At 43.4% G+C, this 11,896-nt stretch overlaps 1 protein-coding gene and 1 pseudogene across 1 annotated transcript; one reads left to right on the top strand and one right to left on the bottom strand.

The window, feature by feature from the left end:
- Positions 1-451: 451 nt before the first annotated feature.
- On the bottom strand, positions 452-1,633 carry LOC148294317 (uncharacterized). Its single transcript, XM_088253700.1, has 2 exons — positions 1,508-1,633; positions 452-1,141 (listed from the first exon to the last, which is right to left on the bottom strand). Exons 1-2 carry the CDS (start codon positions 1,631-1,633, stop codon positions 452-454), a joined length of 816 nt encoding a protein of 271 aa, XP_088109826.1.
- A 2,187-nt stretch (positions 1,634-3,820) lies between these two features.
- The window catches only part of LOC148294316 (uncharacterized), a 30,140-nt pseudogene continuing 22,064 nt past the window's right edge, over positions 3,821-11,896 (top strand).

Below are 11,896 nucleotides of genomic sequence, written 5' to 3'. Positions count from 1 at the left end.
AAGGAGACGACTCGGTCGCTGGAGGCGGTAGAGGAGACTAGGGCTGAGGCAGGGAGTTGCTCTTTGTGTCCCCTTCGTCTGGAGATGCAGCAAGTCCTCCTAATGCCGAGGCGGGTGGAGGTACCGAGGGTGGGGATGGTGAGGCTGTTCCCTAAACCCTATGGATATTGCCCTGCCATAAGGAAGGGTTACTTTTTGATTGTATGATATCATGTTTTTCCTCCTTCAGTTATGCTTGTTGCTAATTGAATTTGTAAGGATGAGTAGAAATGAACCCTAGGTCAGGCGCGTCATTAAATGGGTGCCGAAAGGCGATAAATACAGAAGAGGTCTGAGTTAAAGCTCGAGACCAAGGTCTAAGAAAACATGAGGTCCTAGGGTCTAGGTATATTTACTTATGGTAGTACTTGAGGTGGTCAGCATTCCATGGGTGGGGCAAAGTTTTGCCATTTTAGTAGCGAAGCTGATAAGTGCCTGGGTGGCAAACCTTGACAATCTCATAAGGACCTTCCCATGTAGGTCCTAGGGTACCTTCGGCTAAGTTATTGGTGGCCAAAGAAACCTTGTGCATGACCCAATCTCCAATCGTGAAAGCACGGGGCTTGACTTGGGAGTCATAGTACTTGGTGGTATGCTGTTTGTAGGCTAAGTTGCGCATGTTTGATTGGTCACGAAGCTCGTCAATTAAGTTGAGGTTTAGGGCCAACTGCTGGTCATTGGCGTCGGCATCGTACGTTGAGGTTCGGTAGGAAGGTTGGCCAATTTCTACAGGAACGACGGCCTCAGTACTGAAGGAAAGGGAAAAAGGTGTCTCGCCTGTAGAGGTACAGAAGGTAGCGCGATAAGACCATAAGACTTCCAGGAGTAGTTTGAGCCAGCATCCCTTAGCCTTGTCAAGTTTTATTTTTAGTGTCTTCTTGATGATTTTGTTCACAACTTCGACTTGGCCATTGGATTGGGGGTCGGCTGGGGACGCGAAACAAAGGTGGATCTTGAGGTTGGAGCAGAATTGCTTGAATTTGGTGTTGTCAAATTGCCTTCCGTTGTCCATGACAATAGCCTGGGGTATGTCGAAGCGGCATACGATGTTCTGCCAGACGAAGGTTTCGATGCGGGCAGCCGTGAAATAGTCGACAGCGACCTATCAATAATGAAGGATGTGTGGGCCTGGTCATCCGGGTGCATGAAGATCTGGTTGTATCCAGAGTAGGTATCCATGAAGCTAAGAAGGGCGTGGCCCGCTGTGGCGTCAACAAGTTGGTCAATTCGAGGTAGAGGGAAGCTATCCTTAGGACAAGCTCGATTGAGGTTGGTGTAGTCGACACACATGCGCTAGTCTTTCCTCGGTTTATGGACCATTACCACGTTTGCCAACCAGGTTGGGTAATCCACCTCCTTGATGAAGCCGATATCATGTAGCTTTTCCACCTCTACTTTCATGGCCTCGTATCGTTCCGAGTCATAGGCGCGATGTTGAGCCGATGGGAGATGAGATTGGGTGATATACCTGGCATATCGTTGTAGGACCAAGCGAAGACCTCGAAGTTGAGGCGGAGGAAGGAGATAAGGGCAGAGCGAAGGGCAGGGAGAAGGGAGGTGCCGATCTGTACCTGTTGATTCGAGAATTCGTCATGTAGGCAGAAAAGTTCGAGGTTCTCCACAGGTTCAGCCTGGGGTTAACGGATTCTTCCCTAGGGTCCTCAGGGTGTTCAGTGGCAACTCAGGGAGGAGGTGGGGCTGTAGTGACCGAAAGGGCTTCACATCGTGGCGGGCGACTGGTGGATTTGACTGCCGAAGCATAGCAGCTTCAGGTGCCTAGTTGGTCCCCCCGCAACATGCCTGTGCCATGAAGAGTGGGGACTTTAGCAGCAGCATGTGTGTGGAGATAAAAACCCACATTTGTGCCAAGGCAGGGCGTCCAAGGATGACGTTGTAGGCCGTAGGACAATTGACAATTAGGAAGGGGGTGGTGACCGTGGCCCGTTAGGGTGCTGAACCAATGGAGATGGGGAGGTGGATGCTTCCGATGGGTTGGACGTTGGAGGGGGTGATGCTTCAGTCCAGAAGGTGGTCAAGGACCTGGAGTTTGTTGAAGGCTTCTATGAACATGACGTTGACGGAGCTACCAGTGACGACCAGGATACGCCCGACATCAAAGTTGGAGATGTCTGCCCGAATGATCAGCAAGTCGTCATAGGGGTAAATAACGCCACACTCTTCCTCCTCATTGAATGTGATGGGGGCCCAGCCTGATCTGGAGGCCTTCGGCAGACGCCCATGTTCAGTGCTGAAGACTTGATGTGCGTAGGAAGAGCGGATGTAATGCTTGATGACATTGTTGGATGTTCCAGCCAGGGTAGGCCCGCCACTAATGGTGGAAATCATGTTGAGTACCTCAATGGTGGGGGTTTGGGGGAGGCGGTAGGTTGTGAACATACCTGTCCAATTTCCCCTCACGAATGAGTCCCTCAATGATGTTGCGTAGAGCGATACAAGATTTTGTATCATGGCTGTTGAATTGGTGAAAACAGAAGAAGACGCCAGTGTTCTGCGTGGGCCTGATGGTAGGTCTTCGGGGAGGGGGTTTGGGTATAATGGGGGCTTCGTTGACTAGGACATCTTCGTAAGTAGTGTTCAGTGTGGTGAACACTTCAAACTTGGGCTTGGGCTTGGGCTCGGAGGGGAGCGATGCACGATCCTTCGTTCTTGAAGGGGTGTTGCCGCCGGATTGATGATGGCTAGAGTGTCTTCTGGGTTTCCCATTGCTGAAGGAATGTTGGTAGCCCTCCTTCCTCTTGGGGTGCTGGGCGCTCTAGTTACCATGTTCGGGAGCATAAGGGTAAGGGTTGGCTGGATTGGGTGCCAATGCAGGTTGGGTATCGCCGAAAGTGCCCCGAGACTGGTTGGCTGGACCATATTTGGAGTTAAAGTATTCGGCCTTTGCATGGATGGCTGCCTGCTTCATTAGTTCGGCATAGGTGTTCCACGGGGTGCTGTGGAGCAGATAGCGGAAGTTGGATTCGCTCGATCGTCCGTCTCCGAACAACGGGATTACTCGTGGCTGAAGCAGGCGGCATACTCCCGCAGAGGTTCTTCTTCACCCTGCTGAAGCATGTACAGGTCGTCTGTAGAATACAATCGATCGGTCTGGATCATGAAATGATCTAGGAAAGTATGCTTCAGGCTGTCGAAGGAGTTGATGGTTCGGGGGTTCAGCCGATAAAACCAGTTCAGAGCGGTACCACTAAGGGTGGAAGGAAAAAGGAGGCACATGCCTTCATCACTGAGACCCTTACACCCTAGGGCAGATTGAAAAGAATGGATGTGGGTTAGGTGGTCCTCCTTGCCTGTGTAAAAGGAGATGCGAAGCGGCTGGACGTCCTTTTCCTGACGATAGTTAAGGATGCGCTCAGTTAAGGGGCCAGGTCAAGACGTCGGACTTTTTCGAAAAGGAGTCGCTTGGCAAGGTCGGCATGAGGGAGAGAGTTGGGGGCCAAAGGCTTGTTGTGTTGGGTGGGTGGAGTTGGATAGTCCTCCCATTCTTCGAAGTCTTCAGAATGGTAGGGCTCCCAGTCCTCATGGTTATAAGGTTCCTAGTCGTCTGAGTCCCCAATCCCCTCTTGGGCTCACGGGTAGTCTTCGGCAGGGGATCGAGGTGAGCCATTCGTGGGTCATCGAGGTCTACAGGAATGGGGATGGGTTTTGGCCGAAGCTCCAAGATACGATCCCTTCAGTCCCTGTAGATCGTGGTTGGGACGTGGAGACAGTCCTTCGGCGGGAAGATGTGGAGGAGTCGTGACTTGGTCGTCTCTGGATGAAGATGGCCTTTGCCTTTGTTAGGCATAGACTGAATTGGGGCGCTATGATGGGAGATGACTGGTTGGTTCAGTTGGGTGTGGTCGACACCCTGGGTGAGGTCCTACTGGATGAATTGGTGGTGAGTGTTCTCCCAATTACGCTTCAAGGCTCGGCAGTTCTGCTTCAATTCAACATTCTTGGTATGAAGGTGTTCGTAATTCTCAGTCATTTTTGTGACACTAGCACATAGGCTCTCCACTTCGGCCTGGAGGTGCACATCGGCTTAAGGATTCTTCCGGGATGAGTCTCCATAAGGGGTATGGTGTTGGGTATCATGGCTAGCTTCACTAGGCATAGCGGAGTGTGAGGGGCTGAAGAGATGACGGGGTCGGATGGGGGATGGAGCCAATGGAGCTGGTAGAGAGGTGGGATTCAGAAGTCGGTTCCCACAGACGGCGCCAAACTGTTGATGCTCTTTTTTGGGAGGGTCAACTTAGGTAGGGAGTATTGGATCTTCAGCAGGGGAGAAGGTGAAGACCATCGGTATTTGGAGAACCTGCAGAAGACAAGGAGGAAGAAGCAGTCGTCAAGCTTTGGACACCAGTGTGGTGCCTGCTAAAGGCTCTCCGATACTGAAGTCAGCTATATGTGGTAATTTTGGCAAAGTAACAGTAAATGTGAGAAAATAGTTATCCCTTCTTATTTGGGCACTGTTCCCTATTTATAGGGAAGTGAAAATGGAAGTTTTGCACAAAGTTTTGATGTGGAACTTTGTGCAAACTGCTATGGAGGTGACACGTGTCATAGCTCTAGGTTCTGTAGCCGAGAGCTTCGGCAAGTGTTTTACGGCTTCGGAAGGGGGCCTTCCTTTCGTAGGTTAAGAAGGGTATGATGTCACTCGTCTCCTAAGGGCTTGCTTGTGTGCTTGTTTAGCGTATTTCCCTTCCTGAGTGTCGGTCGCTTGATGCCGAATACACTTGGTTGATTATGGTATAAACAGTCGGTAAATTAATATAATAATTCTCGGATCAGAGCCTCTACATTTAGAGGCCTCTTGGGCATTTACCCGTATTTTATTTTATGTCAACCGTCCTAATAATCTCACTACTAGAATGAACTTCTTGTGAAGCAGCTGCTGCTCAAGCACTCTTTCCCAAAATTACAAAAAGGCCATATATGTCACTAAACAAAGAATCATGAAAACACCAATAACTGTTTATCAATGAGAAATTCTACAATGTGAATGGTATGATCATTTTCGAGAACAATAATGAAAAATAAAACTGAATGGTATAAACCGTCATATATCAAAACAAACACCACCAAAGATGTTAAATCCGAACTACAGCAGATGATCCAACCTCACACTACTACAAAAATCGAAATAGACGACGGGAATCCACCATCGTCTAGAAGGTTTTCAAACCGTCGTGAAATTGACCGCCATCTTTTGTTATATAAAACAACGACGGCTAATAATCGACGTCGTTAAGACATTCAACGTCACAAACTATTACAAACCGACGTCTAATTACTATATATATATCGTAAAATGAAAACTTCGACAGCATTAGACGACGGTTTTATTGAAACTCATACGTCTAAATGTTGTTACATGTCCATATCAAAACAAAAACCGATGTACAGATAACTATCCACGTCCATAATTGAAGGAATACGACTTGTATAACCTAGAAACCGACGTGGTTAACGTATACTATGATAAACAAACCGTGGTCTAACTTATAAAAGACGTCGCATAAACGAAAGAATGGACGTTTAAAGCATATTACATGTCAATAATTACACAGGCACAGACGTATAGATAATTATCCACGTCCCAAATTCAAGGAATACTTAGAAACCGGCGTGGTTAACTAATAAAAGAAACCGACGTTTAACTAATAAAAGACGACGCAAACACAAAAGAACAGACGTTTAAATAATATTACATGTCAATATTCACAAAGGAAACGCCGTACAGATAGTTATCCACGTCCCTAATTGAAGGAATAAAGATTTGTATAAACTAGAAACCGTTGTGGTTAACATATACTACGTTCACTAAATAAACAACCCGACGTTTAACTACTAAAAAACATCGTATATACAATAGAACAGCAGTTTAAATCATATTACATGTCATTATCTTGGAATAACCGACGTAAAATATATTAACCACGACATACTGGTGGAAAAAACGTCGCTTATAAGATTATCCATGTCGGACTCTAGAGAAAAATGCCTTTTTAAATATATTCCACGTCCATCACTTATGAGAATCGTCGTTTAAATGATACAAAGAAGTCCCTTGGACAATTCTAGACGTCACTTTTTTCTACAAATCAGACGTTCGAATAAATTAAAATGACACAATATTACTAAGTACCGCCGTAAACATTCCTATCCACGACTACTTTTGTTAAATGCTGACGTTACAAATAATATTGATGTCGTGTACAGGAAAAGAAACGACGTGGATTATATTTTGAACGGCGGTTTTTGTAAAATAAAGAATGTGGTTAATTATTCACTACGTCACGAGGATTCAATTATATGACGTTGTAATTCTCTACCACGTCAGTTTCTAATACATATTGACGTGGTTGGTGTTTTAAAAGTCGCTCGTGTTACCCTCATTGACGTATGTTTTCTCTTAGACGTCAGATGTTTTAGAATAATCGATGTGCAGAAAGTTTGTCACGGCAGTTAATGGAACAGAGATGCCTTTATTTTTCTTTAGATGACGGTAGATTTAAATCATGGAAGTATTGTTTAACAAATTCGTCAGTTGGAGTACTGCAACGTTGTGTTAGAGTGAAATATACGTCGTGTGTTGTTTTGTAGGCCATCGTTGATGTTTATTACACCCTCTTATGCTTTAATTTTAATAAACCGACGTCTTTTGCATTTTCTTTCCACGACGTTTGTAAAAATACGACGTTGGTTTTTTGTAGACGTCTGTTTTTCCAATTTTTTAACTGGACCATCATATTTCCCACCTTTAATCCAGTATTTTAAAATTTTGATTTGTTGTGCCCAAAACCTGCATAATGAAAATGTGATCAGAATTAAAATGATATACATAGCTATTAATTAATGTCATACAACTAACTGTATAACCAATATCATACATTACAACAATCAATCAATCCATATATCTTCACACCCATCTCTAATATTCTCACTCCCAAACTCATCGACTAGGTCATCAATTGTGTCAACATTTGGTATCTCTCTAGTAAATGGCTCACACTCAATTCTAATATCACATAGCACATGATCACCAATAACATCATTATATTCTCTATTAAGCATTGATAACACTACCGACCAACCATGATGCATTGGGTCGTCAATGTAAAATACTTGTTCGACTTGAGAAGCCATAACAAATTGGTCATTCCTATGTCCAATTTTACTTAGATCTACAAGGGTAAATCCAAGTTTGTCAACTACAAGGCCCGAAGTGTTATCTATCCAATCACACCTCAAGACTGGGATTCTAAACTTTTGGTAGTCAAGGTCTCAAATTTCTTGAATAACCCCATAAAAACCCATATTGGAGACAATAGGGTTTTTATCCTTGGCACTAGCAACTTGCATAGTATGTGCAAGTAAATAAACTCCACTATTTTGGACAGTTTGCACAACATCTTGTGTCTTGGTGTTAAATTTAACACCATTAATAAGGTAGCTCATATATGATGGCACTGCCATGCTAGGACCAGCTGCTAGCCACCTCAAATTTTCTGATACTTCATTATTCTCTTCTCCATTAAGTTCACTTTGAACCTGCAAATTAATAACATATCTTAATTCAATCTAACATATAGAAAGAAAGAAAATTAAAAGTTCAATATGTCATTCAATAACATATATACCTTAAAGCGTAACCATTGAATGAAAGTGCTATCGTGCTTATCTTGTAGCCACTTTGTTCTCTTTCTAAATTTTGGATAAGTGGTCTTGATGTGGATCATTGTTCCCTACAATTGACACGAAAAAATCAAGCATTACAGTCCCTTGTATATAAGATAAACATAAGGAATAATAATATTTAAAATGACTACATATGAAAAATTAAACTCATACGTATTCGATATAAAGTAGGACTTCCTCCGTATTCTCCAAGACATATAGATGTGCCTGGTTCAACAAGTCCAGATCAACTAAGCTCATTGTGCAACCTGGTAATGGCTTTGAAACTCTCATATTCTGGCTTGAAGGCACTCCAACTGTACTAACATCAGATAAATGCTCGGTACAAAACTCTACAGCTTCTTCAGCTATTTACCGCTCAGCAATGCAACCTTCGGGACGAGTACGATTCTGAATATACCCCTTTAGCACTTTCATATATCTTTCAAAAGGATACATCCATCTAAAATATACTGGCCCACATAGACGAACTTCTCTGACAAGATGTACTACTAGATAAACCATGATATCAAAGAATGAAGGGGGAAAGTACTTCTCAAGCAAACACAAAGTAACTACTACATCTTCTTCCAACTTATCTAGCTTGGAAACATCTACCGTCTTTGCACATATAGCATTGAAGAAGAAGCACAATCGAGTTATTGCATACCCTGCAGGGTTCTCCAAAACGGAACGAATTGCCACAGGGAGCAATTGTTGCATCAATGTATGACAATCATGAGATTTAAGGCCAAGAAGTCTTGAATCTTTTAAAGATACAAGATTTTTTATATTTGAAGAATAACCTTCAGGGACCTTCATACCATAGAAAGAATTGCAAACCGCCGCCTTCTCTGCTCTTGACAAATTCCAAGGCCCTTGAGGCAAGCAAGTACGTCTTTCTCCATACTCGGGTTGCAAATCAGTTTTGACCCCCATGTTCAATAAATCTAACCGAGTAGCAATCTCATCTTTATTTTTTCCAGGGATCTCTAGCAATGCACCAATGATACTATCGCAAACATTCTTCTCAATGTGCATAACATCTAGGGCATGCCTCACAGGGAGGTATTTCCAATACTCAAGATCAAAGAATTTTGATTTCTTCTTCCAACAAACTCTGTCACCATCATTCTCACCAACACTTCCCCAATTTTTCGAGCCCCATATGTAATTAATATCTTCAACCATATGCAGCATTTCTTCTCCAGTTAATGGCTCAGGAGGCGTGCCATATTTAGGTTTCCCATTAAAAGCTACGCGTTGCCTCCTATATGGATGATTGATTGGTAACCATTTTCTATGCCCAATGTAACAAATTTTGTGGCCATTTTTCAACCTGTGAATAGGTGTATCATCGCCGCATATTGGACAAGCTTTATATCCTTTAACGACACAACGAGATAAGTTCCCATAGGCAGGAAAATCGTTAATTGTCCACAGTAATACACCTCTGAGTGTAAAGTATTCTCCTATGTGTGCATCATACACTCCTCTAATCCTATCCCACAGAGATTTTAAATCATCAATCAAAGGCTCTAAGTAGATGTCTATATCATTTCCGGGCTGTTTTGGACTGGAAATCAATAAGGTCAACATCATGAACTTCCGCTTCATGCATAGCCATGGTGGGAGATTAAATGTAACTAAGATAACTGGCCAACAACTGTATCTGCTACTTAAAGAACTGTGGGGATTGAATCCATCAGATGAGAGAGCCAATCTCAAGTTTCTCTGCTCTTTACCAAACTCGAGCCATTTATCATCAACAAGTTTCCAAGACGGGGACTCCGCTGGATGAGACATATGACCATCAACTAATTTTCTTGTAGCATGCCAAGTCAAACTCTTAGTTGTCTTATGTGATTGAAACATCCTTTTAAACCTTGGAATTGGAGGAAAATATCACACCACCTTCTCTGGCACACCCTCTTTCAAGATTGAATCTTTGCTTTCCTTCCACTGTGAGATACCACAAGTAGGACAATTAGTTGAATCTTCATACTCCTTCCTATACAAAATGCAGTCATTGGGACATGCATGGATTTTCTCATAACCCGTCGCTAAAGCAGACAAAGTCATTTTTGACTTGTACATAGAGGAAGGTAGTGTATTTCCTTCTGGAAGCAATTCTCCTTGAAGTATCAATAAATCTGTAAAACAAACATCACTCATCCCATGCCCAAATCTTATAGCTTTGGTCAATTCCATTAAAGTATAAGTGTTCCCTTATAATTCCAACCCCAAACAATCGAATATTCCCACATTTAACACATGGACAACGAATATGAGTTGTATTTCCAAGATTTTCTACAGCAAAATTCAAAAATCCTCCCACCCCTAACTCATATGCCTTCGATCTTCTATCCGCATGCATCCATGACTTATCCATCTCACACACTATAAAATCATATATATAATAAAGTGAAAAGACCAGCAATGAAACACTACTATATTCAAATAGCAAAGAACAAATTGAAAATAAAAAATAAAACTAGAATAAGGCAACGATTTGTACAACATAATCGTCGTGTAATATAAATTCGGACGACATCATCTCTAGTTACAGTCGTCATTAAGCTACCCAAACCCAGAAATTTGTATTGCTTTTTGAAGAACAAAGTTTTGGGTTTTGGTAGCCTAAAGACGACGGTTAATGCAGAAACAGTCGTCTTTAGGTTACCAATTGCAAACTAAAATTCAGATGACGAGAGTAAATGATCAACCGACGTCTAATAAAAATTTAGACGACGGTTTGATCCATCAACCGTCATCGTAGTTAAAAAAAAACCGCAGTCTAAATCTCCCATCCCCATTCCTTTTCCAAGAACCCATGGCCAAACAAATATAAAAGAACCCAATCATGTTTGTACCTGATAAATCACGGCCATGAGCAGGCCGAAGGAGCCCTTTATCTCGGCCCTGGCACTTGTTTGCAGAGGCTGAAACGCAGCGTTTCGCCAGGGCACTTCGCCTTCTTAAAAATATAAGAAGGAAATGCTAAGGCACGATCATCTAGGCCTCAAGCATAGACCGAGGCCGAGGCCGAACAAATTTGCGGCCAAGGCATTAAAGGCAAATCATCACGTGACAGCAGGGTCCCAGGCTTCATTTAATGAAGTAGTGCCTGTTTATTGCAGGAAAACCCATTGGCCACAAAGTAGCATTTAATGCATGAGGGAAGGTGGGAAGTGACTGAAGTCAGGATTTGGTGATGAAGATCAGAGTGATTAGACGTGGACATTCTCACAAAGATTCTGACAGCTTGAGATGTTGGTTCACCAGCTATCCAGGCAATAAATGAATCTCCACGGCCAGAGGTTCAAAACCCACGATTGAGCGCGGCGGCCGAGATTCACCAGGATTTCTGGGGTCTCATCACCATACTTCACGATCCCAAATGTCGATTGGATTGCCCACTTGCGCTAATCAGACTCCACTATGCGTAAATTCAGCCTCGATTACTCATCCAGGGACTCTTCCTATAAATACAAGACTCGAGCTACTTTCAAAGGGTTCAAACACCAAAACAAGCCTCCCATTGAGCAACTTATTTTCTTCTGTAATGCACTTTCAATATCTTTACTTGCTTTCCTAGGAGTAGTGTTAGGTTGTAAGCAGAATCCATTCATCAATATATCATACGACCCTTGAATTTCAAGGCGCCGGAGCACCATCTCTGTTTGTTCGCTCACTCACCCCATATATCACACGACCGTCGCTCCCTGAGCAGCGCGCCGGAGCACCGCCCAAAACCCACCACCAACACCACCACTCAACGGCCTTGTAGTTCAGGCCGTGAACCTAACAGCCGAGACCAGTTCCTCTCTCGGCTACAATCGTTTGACCAAGAAGACAGATCAAACAGGCGCACCATTCACCCATCCAACGCTCACCAAAACATCAACGCACGGTAAACCGTGCTGGCACGCCCGCGCACAACCGCACCGCACCCAAAAGCAGGAAACTGTTGCGTAGATACAGCTGCACCAAAATGGATTCAGCTGCATCCTCAACTTGTGATACTCGCAAGTGCACGAGCCGTTCGGTAGTATAGCGTATGTAAGTGCGAGGTCGATCCCACGAGGATTGGTGATTGAATGATTCAATTCATTTTCCCTACACAAAACAGAAATGAAAAAGAAGGGAAATAAATAAAACAAGGAAGAAAGAAAAT

Source organism: Prunus avium, chromosome 5 (genome assembly GCF_965620075.1).
Source record: "Prunus avium chromosome 5, drPruAviu1.hap1.1, whole genome shotgun sequence".
Taxonomy (NCBI): domain Eukaryota; kingdom Viridiplantae; phylum Streptophyta; class Magnoliopsida; order Rosales; family Rosaceae; genus Prunus; species Prunus avium.
This window is presented reverse-complemented; position numbering and strand designations above follow the sequence as displayed.